This window comes from Pezoporus occidentalis, unplaced genomic scaffold (assembly GCF_034315485.1).
Source record: "Pezoporus occidentalis ecotype Australia unplaced genomic scaffold, CSIRO_AGI_Poc_V1 ctg50, whole genome shotgun sequence".
NCBI lineage: Eukaryota > Metazoa > Chordata > Aves > Psittaciformes > Psittacidae > Pezoporus > Pezoporus occidentalis.
Genome location: NW_026915836.1, coordinates 2860251 through 2878474, shown reverse-complemented (window position 1 = coordinate 2878474; position 18224 = coordinate 2860251). Strand labels below are relative to the sequence as shown.

Genomic DNA, 18224 nt, shown 5'->3' with positions numbered 1-18224 from the left:
TAAATGGCATAATGAAACTTAATAAAATTAGTTATTCAGGTGGTTTATTACCTTCAATAAAATGTTTTAGGTTTAACTGTTACCTAATGTTCAAAAGGCATATGAAATACTATTTGTCTTTTGATATGTAGACCATGTCATACCCAGTGAATACTTAAGAAGCAGCCTGACTTTGTAGCGGTTTGCATCAGCATTGCAAGTGTTAGAAGGGTTGGTTTTCTGCAGCAAGCCCTAATCTTGCATGCAGGACACCTTTACTATATAGAAAATGTCTGCCGTGGCTTTATTTTTGAAACAAATAAACTGAGGCTGTGCTGGGTAGATTTATGCAATAGGTAAATAAAAGCTTGAAAGGTTTTTAAGAAAAGGGAGGTATTTTTAACTTTGAAACATCAGTTCAAGTCCAGACATGGTGCTGGTGAATAATACCCATTTCCATTGAGATTTGCCTGAAAAAAAGGCAAGAACATTCCATAAGAACACTTTATTTTTGTCCTTTCTGGTTTTTATAACTAGATCTTATTCTTTTGCTGAGAAGTACCAAAGATTTGAGGCCGATTTGTGTCTCTTTGCCTGTTTCTCATAGGGATAATTGTTTTCCTTGTTTTCATAATGGATGTATCCCTACAACAAGAATGCCTCAAGATAAAAAGCAGCATCTTGCACGCCTCTTGGCAATATCTGAATGAGAACACTGATCTATATGTTGCAGTCAGGAACTCTCCCTTATTCTCTTTACTAGTTCCCCAAAAGAACTAATAGGAGATGCTAATGGGTCAGAGCAGGGAATTTCATGTTGCCATAACCCAAACTACCACTGTGATTTGGGTTACAAGACCTGGACCTTGGTCATGGTGACTGTAAAAATCAGTTGCACTGACACTAAAATACAAGAAAATATATATTGCGAACAGTCTGATTTCATTCTTGGTCTCCTTTTGTGGAAGTTTCCAGTGTTCCTTTGCTTCTTTTAAATTGAATCAACGTGCTTTGGGTGGATGGAAAACTCTTTGGGAATTATGTCACTTTGGCCAGGGCTGTCAAATGGGACTCTACAGTGGTCTGTTCTAGCTTTTGTACAGTTTAAAAGAGAAGTCATTAATAGCTTACACAACAGAAAAAGGATTTGGCTTATTAAATCTCCAGGTAATCTGGAGGTGGGGACAGAACTAAAAGTTGAAAGGCAAAATCAGGATTCAGAATGATCTTGACAAGTTTAAAGAGCAGTCTGAATGTACAGGATTCGATTCAAGGAGGACAAATTCAGGGGAAGGAATAATAAAACATGCAGTTGCGTTTCAGGGAACAGTTGAAATGACCTGCTCTAGGTGGCCCTGCCTTGCCAGGGGGTTGGACTGGATGTTCTCCAGAGGTCCCTCCCAACGCTAATGATTCTGGGGTTCTGTGATATGTTCTGAGGACCGGGGGCTCATATGCTAACAAGGGTTAATGTTGTACTGCTGTGAAATGATGATGCTTCATAGCTAGAAGTAGAAATACGAGTGTAAATAAATAAATAGGCAAAGGGAAGGGGGTTATATCTAGCTTTGAGTACAACGCATAATGAAACATGGATTATTTTGCTGGAGTCAACAAGAGTAGATGGGTGATGAAAGACTGAAATAAATGCATGCAATTGGGCTATAGAACATCTGATTGAAAGAAAACACCTGTAAAAGTTTGCTGGAAAGAATAAAGTAGCAATTGCTGTGTTTGCCTTGGATAAGACCATAAATAGTAGGCTTAAAATGAAGGAGATGAGATGCAGTGCAAGCGTTAAGAAAACAGTTGAGCATGATCACATGTTGCCTGGCCACTAGTGTGTCTACAGTGGCTTAGGTGGGTTTGGTTTTGTCTTGGAGTGAGTTTGGAAAAGGTGATCTCTTCACATCCCTTCCCACTCTATTTTCTGTGATTCTGTTTAGCCAATTACTAGATTAGAGAGAACTGTGCAGTTACAAACTGCTGGGTTTATTCTGTTATTTGTGGATGCCCAAAGGTAGGGAGATTGCAGGTGCAAGCACTACTTGGAGCTCACTCAAATATCTGTCCCCTCTCAAAGCTTCCGCATGATCTGCTGCTAATGTTAATGAATGCTACACATGTAACTTGGCCAGATCACAAATGTGGCCACAATAGAGTCCAGCCCTGCTCTGCATTTCCCAGTGCGATTGATTCCTAGGATAGTCATGTTTGCTTTGAAAACCCTGTCAAAATAAACCCCTACTTGATTTCCTTATTTGTTTGAGAGCTATAATGTGCTGTGCTCTTGAGCAGCCAGTGCTCATTGTGGGTGATTGATTGGTGCTGATGTACTGTAGTTCAGTTTTACTAACGATGGGTTTCTTCTCTTTTCCCCTTCCCTTTCCAGAAATGGAATGTGAGTCAGACAAAGATTCGCATAATTTCAACAATAATATTCATACTGTTTGGCTGTGTGCTGTTTGTTGCTCTTCCTGCAGTTATATTCAAGCACATAGAAGGCTGGAGCACGCTAGATGCAATTTACTTTGTGGTTATCACTTTAACTACCATTGGATTTGGTGACTATGTTGCAGGTAAGATTTCCTTGTAACTCTATAATATTTTGCAGTTATGTTCTGCTTTGCCGTATTATTTTGGGACAGATGCATCTCCCAGTTTTACCCTTTATCATTCCTGTGTCAGGGCACCTTAGAAGATATGGCAGGATAGGGACAGGAGATGCCTGTTTCTGCATAATCTTTTCTCTTTTATTGTACTGTTAAAAGCTGGTGTACTTGATTTTTAGGTAGAGTTTTTTGTTCTTACAACTTGAGTGCAAGGGTTAATAAAGTATTTTAGTCTGCTGAATATTTTTTTCCTGCTGGAGCTGCTTAAAATACGTTGCCCTGTGAAGTTATGTGACATCAGTTTGATGTGCATCTCTTAGTTTCAAAGTGCTCTCCCAGTGCTCTCTTTCTGCCATTGAGAAGTCTCTATTGCTGTTGCATCCTGCTTCTGTGTTTTCTTTCTTTTGTTTTTTATGTACATGCTTGACCATGTGTGTTTTGTAATCTAAGGTTTAGCATAACCCATAGATAATGCATCCAGCTTCCATGGTTCTATTAACCCAGGTGGGATTGGTTGCAAATAACTTTAACAAACTGAGTTGAAAATGCTTGGGTCAGTTCTCTGCATCAACTTGTTTCATGGAAAGGTGTTTAGAGGTGTTAGAATAGGAGCTTCTCAGAATAGGATGAAGTACGTTGTGTGTGTTAATCCAAGTAATTGATGTGTTGAGTCGAGGATTAGAAATTCGGAGCATTATGCTTCGAGTGTGAGACTTGCTTTCTTCAGTCTGATTTCATGCATCTCCTGATGCAGCACCATCATCTCTCTCTCATGAGATTTCACTCTCCCATCTCTGAACACTGTGCAAGGCAGAAGTAGCTGAGAAAAACAGCAGTGCTGGGCTGCTGTTAGTGAGCTATTCTGCTGGAGGAAGTGTTCCTAGTAGACAGACATCCTCATGGTGTTGGCTCCTCCCATGTCCCACCTCAGCTGTAGCTATCCTGTGAGTCCAAGTGCACCAAGGTGAGGGTCTCATGCTGTGAAGCTCCTCCTAGGGGTTTGGGGGCCTGCCTGAAGTTTGCCTTGATGGCAGGAATGTGGCTGGTGAAGTTCACAGAGACCTCTGAAGGGTCTGAACTGTTTGGCATATTCATAACTGACCTGGGTAAAACGAGGGGAAACGAAGGTAGTGTTGAAGTTATGCAACCTGTTTAAAAATGAAAGGTGACATGAGAAGTTGCCAAGGAGTCTGACGAATCACGGAACTGGGCTGTAAAATGGCAAATTAAATGTGTTTGGACTTTTGCATAGGGTTTTTATTATGCTTTTGTATTTTGAATGTGTCTCGCTGATTTCTTCCTTCTCCTTTCCCATTATTTTTTGTATTTTTTCGTGTTTTTCTTTTGTCAGGAATTTGTGATTCTGGTAAGATTCGCACTAGCACAGAATAAAAAATTTATGGTGTTTCCAAGTCAAGAGTCTGGGTGGTTTAGGGTTTCATTCCTGAGGGGTGCATGTATGTCAGGGAATAAAAATAATAGTGTATAAAGGTTATACTTACTGTAAAGCATTATGTGAAATGGCCCACTTGGCTCTAGCTAGAACACTGAGTACATTGATCATTACTCTCATTATACATTTCCACAGAATTTTCTATTTGTAGAGCACTTGATATCATAATTTGTTCCTGCATCATGTCTGGGTTGTTGTGCTTTTTTAACTTTATTAGGAAATACTGTCTTTCTACAGAATATTCTGTATATTATTTATATTTTATTTATCTATATTTATTTGTTTTAATCAAAGTTCCACTGTAAATGCATGGTGTTGAAATGTGATTCATGTTTTCTATTTTCTGTTCGAGTAACATGCACACGATGTATATTTGTACTGTAATGTTATTGGTTTGAAGTTTCCGGTGGGGGAATGAGATCTGTACTTGCAGAGTTGATACTGAAGAGAACAGGGTTAGCTGACTGTTTATCTCCATCATAACTGGGAGGTTAACATTGCCACCGGCCTGTGTTTCCTCAGAGATGAAGCTGACAATATTATAAGTGTGTGGACTAACACAATTGTTTCATGGCAGAGGACTTAGGATTTTCCAAAAGGTTTATTTGTTTTCTTGCCATTCCAGTAATAATTGTCTAGTTAAATAAAAGTTACAAAAAATGGGTATTCATTGAAAGTGCTTTGACTGTCAGCTTCCACAGTGCATCAATGTACATAAATACTAAGGTGTCTGAGAAAAACTGATGTTGCAAGTTCCCAATAGAGCTGATGAAATCTGTTTTAAGGGCTAGGCATCCTTCTTACTCTTGAGGAAGTATGCGGAATCTTTTGCACACTAACAAAGTAGTAAGTTATCTTTACAATTTTTGTGCTTCCTTGTTTTTCTCTTAGGCAAGACATAACTTGGTCTAGACACAACTTGGGCATAGACACTAAGGTCTAGTGTGAGGAGTCCCTGCCCATGGCAGGGGGGTTGGAACTGGATGATCTTAATGTCCTTTCCAAGCCGAACCATTCTATGATTCCATGATGATTCTATGATATTTTTGTGGTAGACTCCATCTAGTACTCTTTCCTTGAAGTTTAGGAAAGCTGAATGCCGTAAACAGAGATGGAAACAAGCATGTAGAGTTAAGCCATGTAACGCTGTAGGGGAGGTTGTCATGATAGAATATGGTATTGCATCTGAAGCTGCGGGTCTAAAGCATTTGTTCTTGTTTTTGGTTTGTCGCAATGAGCCAGGCAGCAGACAGAATGATGCTTCAGTCTGCTTTGTTCCTAGATGGCAATGCAGCTAGAGAAAAAACTCACACTGGCATTGATTTATACCTTTTCCAGATTCTTCCTGGACAGAAAGGCATATTTCTTTAATAACTGAGTGAAAATTGCCTTCTTACACTGAGGATTGGTCAAACCTAAAGCAGAGTGGTGTGCAGTGCTAATACTCCAATTTGCAATTAGAGCAAGTGAACTCTCTTAGCAACAAAAATAAAATTGGCAATTCTTGTAGCATATTGATCCCCATGGGATAGTTCATGATTATGTGCCAGTTTTGGCTCAAAGTTCCCTCAAAAAATCCAAAATCCCTAAATATTTGAAGACTTCCATGTATTCTGGTAATTTTTTTTTTCCTGGGAACTGTCATCCCAGAGGAAAGAACAAGTTTGCAAGCCCTATGTACAACCGTCACGGTTGTGATAACGTATTTGTTCTTTTAACCCCAGTACACTTCAGCTGAAGAGAAGCTCTGAGAACTTTTAGGAGGTGAAGGGGAGAGTGCTTCTGAACAGCTGTACCAAAAGGAAGCTTACAGAAGAACTTGGGATTCAGGAATGTAATGGTGCTCATGGCTGCAGTGCAGGTTGTCATGTTAGAAATTCTTGTAGAGTTCCCCAGAAGTTTTCTGCAGGTTTCCTGTCATTTGCACTGGAGACCAAGTACTCTGGTCCCAGAAACTGGAATACCAAAACATCCCTTTTTGCGCTCAAAATCTGTCTGCAGACTAAGGAAACTTCACCTGCAGTTTCCACCAGCAAGAGAAGCCTTAAGGCAAACATAAGACTGATTACTCAAGGGGCTTGCAGGGAGTGAAAAGATGAAGAGGCCTTGGAGTGCGTGTTCAAGAAAGTATAGGAACAGTATCCCAAAAAGCAAATTTAACATTTCTCTGTCTTATGAAATAGTTTGATTTTTCTCTAATATTTGGAGGTGTTGATTTTTATATTTGTAGGGATATAAGTAATTTTTTGTGATTGGAGAAAGCTTATTCTTGTAGCTTTTTACAAATAAGGGAAGTAAACTGTACTACAGCCTGCAGTGTCTTACGAAAACCAGGACATAGTCAAATGTCCCTTTTCTTGTTTTAAAGAGAAACCACTGACTTTAATATGACAGTAGGAAATCCAGCCAATATTATCAATATTCTGTGACAGGGAAAACAGATCTTTTTTTTTGATCAAAAGTGTCATTTTTTGAGTATAAGGAAAGGTTTTATAGGGTACTAAAGTTAGCACTGAAGTACGTGTATGTGTGTATATATATATATATATGTATAACATGAAGCTATACTGTTCATACATGCAGATAAATCCTGTAACTGAAGTACAGATGAGAAGGTATAGTCAAATATTTCTAAGTGATTAAATCTAACAGGTTTGATATCTAAATTTGGTGAGCTGTCCAAAACTTGACTGAATGTAGTAAAGTCCAACATATAAATAGCACATCAGCGGTCTGTTTCACAGTGCAGCGTAATGATGGTAAACTGACCCTGCAATCAGTGCCATTCAGCAGCTCACAGAAGTTTTCAAGTCTCGCTTAAAGAATATATTCTAATGCTTCACCTGATGGTTGTAGCAGTCCAGCTGATCTGCTCTCAATACGTGATATTGCTATGTGATGTTACTTACCAGGCAGAAAGACCTCTACAGGAAGAAATTGCTATCGTGCCAAGCCAGAGGCATGTGCCGAGCATCCCATGAAAAGTGTGTGCTTTCCTACAGGTTTTGTGTCCCTTTTTGGCATTTGGAAGTGCTTTTTGCCTCTTCAGGACTTCATGTCTGTAACTGGGGCTGTCGGGTGTGAACCACGTAGCCAGATTTAAGCCTAAGTCAGCATGCTGCGTCTTGCTTGATTTCTGTACAGGACAGCATGTAAGGGGTGTTTTATAGCTGTGGTTTGTATTCTGAAGCAGCTCTCCCTTTTCCACTGGGTGGCATCAAGTAACTCATATGGCCCACCTGAGTTTTCTCTCACAGACAGTGCAATGTTATCTTGTCCCAGGCACGCTGCTTTTATGGGTCTGCATGAGCCAGCCTCTCTCTGCTTTTTTTACAGTCCTCAGAGGTAACTCATTTCAGGCTTCAGGGCTGGGACTAATGATGTTTCTGTACTAAGCCCGTTGGCCAGGTTTGCCACAGTGGGGATGATGTGGACAGCTACTAATTTTTTTTGCAATTAAAACAGTGTTTGGATTTTGGCCTATTCCCATACTCAGGATCGTTTGTACTGCTGATAAATAACGATGACATTTTGTGGTTTGAACGACCAGTTTCTGAATAACTCAGAAATTTGTGCTGGTATGGAATTAAGGTAGTCGATGCCAACAGCACTGTCTAGTCTCTGCTTATACTTTTGAAGCAACAATGCAAGCAGAACCAGACAATTTTGCACAAATAATTGCATGTTTCCCTTTTGAGTGAGCTGTAGAAAGAATGGGAAAGAGAGTGTCAACAAGAAAGAACTGTTTACTTTCAATATACTTGGTTTATGTACATAAATATATGCATTTATTTATTTATAAAAGCCATAGCCCTTACATGAGGTCTATAATCTGTCCTAGTGCACCCCCAAAATCTTCTCTAGTGCCACTCGTCACTAAAACAGGGCTTTTCACCTCCTTAAGGAATATGTTTAGGCCATAGAACAGCCCATGCCTTCCAAAATGTTGACAATCCCAAAGAATAAGTTGTTTTGCAGATGTAAGAAGGGGGTAGCAGCAGGATTACAGTGCCCTGTGATGAAGATGGATGGAAAACCTCTTTGATTTTTCATACATTTTAAGTGCCTTTGGATCAAATTTTGACCACAAACCATGTTGGTGATAAATTGTGGCTGCTCTTACCCTATCAGATTCTTCATAATCTCCATGGAAGATTAAGGCCATGAGAATTCTAGTTCAAGAGTAAGAGCACTCCATTTGTGAGGTATTTCCTCTTTATTGTGGTTGCAAACTATTTTAGGTAGAGGTCAAACAAAGCTGGAAAAAGTTTTGTCCCTTGGCCCACAAAATTGGTTTTGACCAACAACAAAATGCAACTTCTGCCTTCTCAGCATTTTACCCCCTAGAGGGCTATGTGAAATGATGTTTTGCAAAAGAAAAATGATAGCACTGTTAAGTAAAAAGTTATGCTATGAAAAATCTGTGCAAATGTATCATGTTGATATACTTTTTACAGTGTTACCAGCAAAATTGAGATGAATCCTCATACGCTTCAGTGCACATACATTTATCTATACGTACTCGTACCCAAATACATTCATACCCTTTTATGTGAATTGTAAATCAGTAGCTAATGAGTTCCATTTCCTTTAAATTCACTGCATTGACTTTTGGTCATGTTTTCCTGCCAGTGAAATACTATTTAATGACACGGTTTAGTGTTGAGGTGTCCCTGCCCATGGCAGGAGGGTTGGAACTGGATGATCTTAAGGTCCTTTCAAACCCTTACTATTCTATGATTTCCAGGTAACTGTGTTACAGCACTCCATGATGATTAAGTGTCACAGAAGACAGTAGTTACCTCAGGGCAAACACCTTTAGATACGTTCTCTCTCTTCCTGGTAGTCTATTAAATTGAGATCTCACCTGAGGAGTCCTTGAAATTCAGAATCCCAACAGCTCATAAGGCTGTTAAGCCTTTTCCTAGAGGGTTGTTGGCTGTCCCTTTCTAACTAGGAAAGCAAAGCTCCTTTGGGCATGGCTAGATGGAGCCCTCTCCTGGCCAGACGGTACGGAAAACTCTTGAGTGGGAGCGTGTCCTAGCTCCTGCCCGGGTGATTAACCTTGCTGTAAACAAATTAGGTGGAAACTCTGAAGGAAATGCTTCCTGCAGACTGGCAGGGTTAGCTTCCACTTTCCGTTTATTAGCTTCACAAACAAACAATTTGAAACCAGCCGAGCGGATGTTTTACATGACGCTTCCTTGTGCGTTGTAAGAGCAGCTGGAGAGGGTGAACCTCCAAGCGTGGGTCGTTATTAGCTGCTGATAGAGCAAGGGCATGGTGGTAATCAACCGTTCTTTCAGATGATGATCATCCCTAAAATCCTGTTTTACTGGATTGACATGAGCTGGATGATGTCGAGAAACAGCTTCATTTCTGATGCTTTGTTTGTCATGGGCTGTGACAAACTCAACCTTTTGGTGTTTGACTGTCTTCTGCCTTATATGTGACTGTACAGGTGTCAAAGTATTTCCATTTTTGCAGTGTGGATTCATCTCTTGGGTAATTGAATAAACTGTTGCAGCTCAATGGATTTTATTGGTGAAAAGGCTTATTGATATGACAATAACAAAGTTTTCATCTGAGGGCTTCCATACAAAGCTAACCATCAATAAAACGCTGTGTTATTTGAATGTAATCTCTGATTAGATAACAAAAGCCAGGAAAAACATTACTGTTCATGAGAGTTAACCTTGTTACTGTAACAAAGTGATTGAACATTTGCCCCACAGCATCCTTGGACTCTTTCAGTAAAGGATGCAGAAACATAAAGCAACATATTAGGTGCCTGTACAGACTACTTTAGTGTGCCTGAAAAGGTTTTGCTGTACTTCTACTGTGGGCAGACATGCACATCAAACTTCTACTCACAGCAACCTAAGCTAGGAGCCTGATTTTATTTGTCATAACACAGTTGAATTGCAAGTTTGAGGCTTCTGCTTCATTGAACTGCAAGTTGTGAAATGTGAGCTATTGTGTTGTCAAGAGCTCCGGATGAACATAACTCTCTTGTGTGAAAATAAGGCATCTGTTCCCTATAGCTGTATTGTACCTGAAAGCTCCATTACAGGGATCTCAAAATTGCTTTTTAGTTTAACACTGGAAGGAAGTGACTGGTGCTTATGGCAGTGGCATTCCAAAGGGCTGCCTTCAGCTGACATTTAATTTATCCACCTTTTCTTGAGTATGGATCAGTTCAGCTTAAATCCCTCCATCCTGCTTTCCCTCTCTGCAAAACAGAGAACGTTTGCCTACCCAATAGGAGCACTTAGTAGCGCAGGTACTAATCTTTACTAGGGTTAAAGGATTTGTGTAAGTATTAAGATGTTTCAAAGTCCTTGCAAAATCTGATTTATCAGGATAGGAACTCACTACATATTCCAGAGCAATACTTTGGTATTTGGTACAGGGTTGTTACTTGGAGCAGGTGGGAAGTGCTTTCATTCAAGTTGTCCTCAAGAACCTCTACCTTAAATAACGATGTATCAGAACCTGAATTGGTTTGTCTGTGCTCATTTTTAATTATTAGGAATGATTAGCAATCATTATCTAAAATTTGCATACTCCAAACTCTGTTTTCAAGAGTGTATGAATTTAGATCATCATTTATTCCAATTCAGCAGAATTTCTATGAATTATTGCATGGGTAAGAAAATAGGAGAAGCATTAAGACATATAGCTGGGTTTGCTCCTATGAGTATTAATTCTGCTTTAATTTTAACCGTATTGTTTTCCAGGGGGATCGGATATTGAGTACCTAGATTTTTATAAACCAGTGGTGTGGTTCTGGATCCTTGTTGGCCTTGCCTACTTTGCAGCTGTCCTCAGCATGATCGGAGACTGGCTAAGAGTCATATCAAAAAAGACAAAGGAAGAGGTAAGAATGTGTTGAAAGGGGAAGAAATACTACTGTTAAAAAACTTTGATTGGAATTCAGGTGAGCTTACAGCTGCTGTTGCTCTTAGAGGATAGGTCAAAGCTGTTTATGTATAAAGCATAAGCTGCAGCAAGCTTTGTAGGAGTCTAATCAGACATAGTGATTTTTACATGGCTGCATATAAAATTAGTTACATTTATTATTAAGTGTATATGCACAATTGCACCTGACTTACAGGGAAAAAAAATCTCTAAAAGGATTGTTCTGGGCTGAGAATGTAGCCCTGAATTTCTGAGCTGAAAGTCATTCTTTTTTGTTTCTATATGGCATGCGGGTATGAAAAGGAGAAATGCTAAATCACTAAATACATACCTTTCATTATTTTATAGTGGTAAGAGAATAGATGTTTTATATCATGAAAGGTATTGGAATGAGTTATTTAAATGTGCCTGGGTGTGTTTTTCCATATCTTCAGTGGCGTGCCTAGTTACTTGTAGTCAGGTGCATTGCTTGTAGTTCAAATACAGTTTTACTTGTAAATGTATATTTAATATTCTGCCAATGCTACAATATCTTACTTTAAATTTTGTCATTTAAGAAAATGTCCCAGTTCTGAAAATGTTAGAGGATAAATAAAGTTTTCTTTGCTTGTAGCTGGCACGGTTCAGGTTTTCCTGAAAGTCTGAGAAATAAATGATTTGTGGTTTTAGCGACATAGTATTTCCTTCTAATATGCAAAAATACCTTGTTCAGGCTTAGCTTTGCTCCATTTCCTCAGACACTGGTGGCAAGGTTTAGTTCTTCACACTGCTTCCTAGAGTTAATCTGGTCTTTAATCTCACTTTTCTCCTACTCTTATCCACACAACGTCTTATCCAGAGATCTTACAGTCTTGACTATAGGACCGCACATAGCACACTGAAGGTTCATTCTTGTTTAGTGTTTCATTATCCATGTTATTATAATAATAATACATTAAGAATGTTTGAAATTTATATCTTGCCTTTATTTTATAGTGCAGCTATTTCAATGTAGACTAACTTTAGAAAATATTTAGAAAAACATTAACTGAACAAATGCATGGATGCCTATAACACATTGAATACATTCCTATTTTATCAAGTAAAATGTCATTTGCTGGGTTATGCAGCACAGTGCTATGCCAAACTTTATTTTCTCAGGCACCAGGAATGTGTGCCCTCTTTCATCTTTCCATTCTTTCTCACCTTTGTAGCCTAAACAAGCATATTCATTTTGTCTGCAGAAAGAAAAACATCATTCTTCAGATATATCCAAATCATCTTGGCTGATGCAGGTATTCGTGATTTTGCTGTATACACATCTTGTGTGCTAGGTTAGATTAAAGACAGACATAATCGGTACCTTTTGTCCAAATAATCATATTACTGATGTCCAGAAATCACCCCCAATTCTTAGGCCATTGTTCAGGCATGTCTAAGAATCCATACCAGAAAGAAAATGTTTTAGCAGCTTCAAAATGCTACAGTTCTGAAAATTGAGACCAGCTTGAGAACTGAATTATGGCATAGCACAAGTTGTGTTCTAGTTAGAAAATAGGAACAATTATTTCTGCATTCTATCCTAATGATGCTTTGTTGGGAAAAAAAAAGAAGTTCTATAAATATGTTGCATTTTGTTACACGATTGGCTGTGTATGAACAAAAGTGCTGTACAAATGTTCACTTTACAGGTAGTATTTTGTGATACAAACTGACTGCTGCTTGTAGCTCATCCTTACTATCTGCCTTGGAAAAACTGAGTGAAGAAGCTGGGCGAGCTTAGTGGAAATGTAGTCATTAGGTCTCTTCTATGCCAGCAGAAGCCAGAGGAGACTCTGAATTTCTTATATTGTCTGCTTTTTCAGTTACAACTGAATTTATGACCTGTTCCAGCTTCTATGGATAAAGATTATAGCAGAGAAACCAAAGTTCAAAGAGTAGGAATGAGTGCAATGGAAAAATCATAGTTCTAAATGTTTTTTTAACTGTCTCAAGGAAACATTCTGTCAGCCTTTGGGGAAATAGCTCATTACATCTAAAAATGAAATCAGAAACAATATCATATATTGAAACCTACAGAGACACAGAGGCTGTGATGAAATCTATAGGACTCTGCAAATGAAAATGATGTACTAAATTTCCTAGGAAATATAAGGCACTGAAAGCCTTCCTTCATGAACCTTGCTCATTGTGGATATCAACACCTGCAAGTAAAGATTTTGTGGAGGATTTGTATCATGAAAAAATGAAATAATAGCCTACCATGTTTTAGATGCAGGAGGGAACAGATCGTTCAATACCCACTGGTTGTATTGGCTTCAGTGGCTCAAGACTTGAGAGCTGGTATCAGCCAAATCTAGTGAACTGTACCAGAGTGCAGGATGAAGACAGGGGGGTTACAAGTGTTGAAAAGCCCCTCTCTCTACTTCCCTATGATAACAAAAACTGTGTGTCAGTATCCCTTTTGATAGGCAGCTGTAAAAAAATCTTCTTTTTGCCTTTTACTATAGTCTGAAGTAAAAAATGGTCTCTCATAGCATATTTAGGATGTATATTGTGAAAGGAAACTTCTATATTCCAGAAAGTGGGCATGCTGATAATCAATATCACATAATATCTATAGTCCTGTTTACGTTTTTCTTAAGGTTGTTGCATTGTTCTGAAATGCAATTTACATAAGACTAGGAATAATGTATTTCACTGTTTCAACAAAATAAAGTATCTATTGTTTTCAGGATATTACCAGTTAAGTTTGCCATATGCAAGTGGAACAAAAAGAAAACAATCTGATCAGACATACACTGATCCACAATAATGCTGTATTTGGATATTAAAAATCCAGATAACTGGATCGACTGTCAGTTGCTCAGGTGGCTTTTGTCTCCTGAGAGTTTTGATGCCTCAAATAGGGAGGGAAGTGAAAGACAAGTAGAGTCAGAAGTGGGAGTTCTAGGAGGCTATGTCTGCTGCTGAAAGCAGTTCATACAGTAGGATAGATGAAGTGTCACAAAGTCACTGGAACATGCTGTGTGCTGTAATCCTAAGCAGGTGATCTGCCTCTGAAGTTCAATTTCAGCTGCACTAGCTTGCCTTAAACTCTCTCCTCTTCATTATTCCTTAGACTCTGATTAGTCAGAGCACTTTTAAAGTCTTTTGATTTTAGTCTTTTTGGAAGGTAAAATTTCAGCAGGATTTTTTTCCTTCTCATATTTTTCTTCAGCACGCAGCAGTTTCTGTACTTCTGTGTTTCAGTGTTTTGGGCACAAATGCCTGTCCAACCAAGAATCCTAATCGTGTGGGCTGTAAACTTCAAATTTGCTTTGAAAATTAACTGCTTCTGTCCCTCAGCCTCACAACAGTCTCCTTAAGCTCTAGTCCAGACCCCATTCAAGTCAATGGAGGTGGGATTCATCTCCAGTGTAGTTATCAACATCTGACCTACTCATCTGCATTCCCTTTATAGTTAGTGGAAGGAAACAAGTGTTTCTAGCATGAATCATTTGAATTTTTAAGGCATCTACCATATGAATTGTGTCCAGGAAGAGCCTGTTCTTTTTGCTGTGTACCAAGAATCCAGGTGACTTATGTTAGACCTTGGCTGGGTTTGGACAAGTGATTTTTCATGCTGGGTGTCTGTCTTTTGAAATGAACAATATGAATCCAGCTTTAAAGACCAAACCTAAAACTTACTGAGAAAAAGCACATTCACTTCTTGAGGAAATTCAAGAGGCATTTGTCATCTTTTATGTTTTATAAACAAATAAAAGTTCTTTATAAAATATAGTTTGTATAAACAAATTGATTTTGGTTCTAAGCAATTTGTTTAAGTTTTTACAAACAAATTTGACTCATCTGAATCATTTAGTTTCATCTTCTTGGCATCAGTGGCAGAGGTGTCACTTATGTCTATTAAAATAGGATATGCTTGACATAACGATGCCATGGAGATTATCTCACCCTCCGTGATATTTGTTTCCATTTTACTAGATTCAGGTTGAAGGGAATCACTCAGCATAAGGTCCCAACCTAAAAAGAGCTTGAATACATCTCTAATCCCCCAAGGAAGGACCCTAAATGTAGGCTGTATGCATGAAAAGCAAAAAAGAGTGGACTCAATTGAGAGAGTTTTACAAGGTTTTAGTGAGTTGAATTGGCAAGCAGGGAGTGTGACCAAGAAGGAGGAAGGATAAGTTCTTTCAGTGATGGTGAGCTCTTAACCTGGCTTTTGTGTCTTAAGAAACCAAGTCTTTTTACTTAGAAATGAAGTTGGTAAGAATAACTCTTCATCCTGGTGATCAGCTTATTACAAAGGTGTGAGACAACTGCTGATCCATTATGCATTGTTTTAAGTGAGATGGATTGGCTTCTGTTAACCAAAGCTATTGCTTGGGCTTTTCCTTTTCTTACAATATATCAAAACCAACTGTTGTGGTTCTAAGAATTGTCTATCCCCAAGTTCAATGGGTAGGTCAGACTGACTTGATGGATGCCTGTTCCTAGAAAGCATGAAAATATTTGCGGGAGACAGTCATGATGTGAAAACAACTGCGTGTAAAGTCCTTTTGCAAGGCAACAGTTGATAGGGGTGGCACAATTCTAGGAGATGCAAGCAGGGGATAATTGCATTTCTGGAGGAATACTACAGATGTTATTTAAAGTACATTACCAGAAAACAGACCCTAGATCTGTGGTCTGAACTTTGGAAAGAGTGCAAAGAGGTACAAAAATGGCACAACAGCTATCTGAAGAGAAATTCACCTAGCATTAAGGAGGCTTTTTTCAGTGCATTCAGGAAGTACAGAAAAGTGTGTTTGAGAAAGAATAGCCACATTCAGAACGTAAACACAGCCGTAGGTCTGACTAGTCAAATTTGACTAGTGAAAAAGCAAAACAAAAAGAACCACCTCACACCTGCAAAAAAAAACCCAAATCCCCAAACAAACCCAAGAAACAAAAGATGGGAGAAGTCCCTCCATAACATCTTTGAGTCCAAGATGTATAAAGAGTGGTATTGGTGTAAGGAGAAGGTGGAAATGGCTGACCTGGCTTTGAAGTCAGTTTGATCCCTTCCCTTCTCAAGAGCATAAGTCACTCTGGTGGTATTCTCAGTCTTCCCCTAGCAACAGTCTGTAATACTGAGTTTCTGTACTGATCATTTTCTTACAAATACACTGTTTTACTATGTGCAATAATGAATATGAAAGAACGTGTTCTGTGAGTCCTAGGGAAACTGATCTACTGATGGCTTTTGACACTTTGTTTTGAGGTGTCTTTCCTCATAGCTTTGTGTACTTTGAACATGCGGAGGCTGCTCAACTTCAGATTCAGTATGCACACGCAGACAGGTAACATCTGCACTATTATCATTTTGGGGTGGTTTATATTTATATGGCTTATATTTAGATAATGCCTCTTAGCTAGGCATATTGAAGCTCTTTAGAGATGGCTGTTTTGTTATTAAATATTGAGTACCAGGTCCTAAAGTGATGCTGATGTGGTGCTGATTACAACAGAGCCATGTTGCCTAAATGCACTTCCCTGAGCAGCATGCACACTGTGCTGACTGAGGGCAAAGGGGCACTGTCAGTAGCTCACCTGCCAGCCCCTATCCCTGGCCCTGCTTTCCCACCAGGGTTCCCCTTGCCTCACTGTGCAACTGAATGATTCAGGGGAGATGGAAATGCATCTACTGAGGGCTGATTGCAACCAGGTAGTGATGGTGAGAGCTGTTGAATTTGCAAAAATAAAACTGGAGCAAGTGACTTACACTTCATAGTAAGATAAATTGATTAAAGAGAGCTCAGTTATAGCAATGGCATTTCTTGGAGTTGATTATCCATGAGGATTCCCTGAGTGTACATTATCGGGGTTTATATCAGGAAGTCTTGATTTTTGGAGACAAGATGTTAATCAACTCTTTAGGTTACTGTGACAAAGACATCTAATTTAACTCTATTGACAGTGATATTGAATCTGGAATCTGTTAATCTTCAGGATTAACATGCTGATTTTCCTGAAAACTTTACTTTAAGTTATGCTCAGTTCTTGGTTACTGTTAGGAAAAGATGCCCAGTGCGTGTTAGTATGCACTGAGTGTGTATGCATTTGATTAACAGCTGTCTTGTGGCCGAGTCCCTTGACAAAGCCAGCTCAGCAGAATACCCTTACATCTTTAACAAGTTCTGTAGACAGTGAGGAAACTGCTTTGCAGTCATGGATAAAATGGGCTGGAGAAACAGAGGAATGCTTTCCTTTACAAGGGATGACTGCAGTAGTAAATAAGTATTGAACCACAAGTGGAGTTTTGATGTTTCCTACAAACATTATTCCAGTTATTCCATTAGAAAGTTAAGAAATAGTTTTTACTGGGACTTGACCATGTAGTTACAGTAGCCAGTCTTTACTAGGTACTGAGTTGTTTTCTTTAGCATATCTTTATAAGCTCAAAAAGTCCAATGACTTGAGGAAATAGTCATTGTCTCTTTGCTGTGGGAGAAAGTTGAGGCAGTCTTTCAACTGCCTGTGGCTTGGGTTTCATTATGCTTCTAGTACAACTCTTAATGTTTGCCCTTTCTGGCTGCAGCAAAGTCATTGGCTGGATAGTGCAGACAGAATACAGGCTGTTCTCCTGGATCACCTTAGGTTCAGCTTTCAGGGACCTTGAATAGTTTCTTGTGGTCAATACAGGTGGATGTCATTCACACTCATCTAGTTGAAAGAGGCGTTGCGTGGCTCTCTGAGGTAGAAGCAACAACTAAATAGAACAGCTGATTTTGATAGGAAATTTGCCAGCATCTTTCCTCTTGCCTTTGGAAGTTATTAACAAGGCAGAATATTAGGGACTGAGAGAATGAGGCTAATAACTTGTGTACAGTATTGAGATACAGACATGCAGCTTTTTGCAAAGAGGTGTCTGATGGGCCATATTCAATAATAGTTCTGAGGAGGTACCTAACATAGGAGTGTTCATATTTGTGGGGCACAATAAAATGAATGTGGGGACTGTTAGTATATCTGGTTCTGGGTTTGTAGACAAGGTAAGATTGCTTTTATTATTATTGTTTTTATTTTATAGGCTTCCTGGGTTTATTTTGTTGAATCAGGCCATGATAAAGCAGAAGGGCCATTTCCTCATGTGCCATCTGTCACATCTCCACAAAACATATTCTCACATCTGCCACTGTAGATGTTCCTCCACAAAAAAACAATCACAATTCATGGACTCTCAGCATTGCCATTGGAGTATATGGTTTGTTTCATCCCAGGCATCAGGTGTGCTT

The 18224-nt window shown here is 39.0% G+C and overlaps 1 protein-coding gene across 4 annotated transcripts in view; it reads left to right on the top strand.

The window, feature by feature from the left end:
• Positions 1-18224, top strand: part of KCNK2 (potassium two pore domain channel subfamily K member 2) — a 128493-nt gene that overhangs the window by 101083 nt on the left and 9186 nt on the right. For all 4 annotated transcript variants that reach the window (XM_062637029.1, XM_062637033.1, XM_062637030.1 and 1 more), the window contains 2 exons: positions 2372-2558; positions 10785-10924. In XM_062637029.1, coding sequence (XP_062493013.1) covers positions 2372-2558; positions 10785-10924 — 327 coding nt within the window. The remainder of the gene's footprint in view (positions 1-2371; positions 2559-10784; positions 10925-18224) is intronic.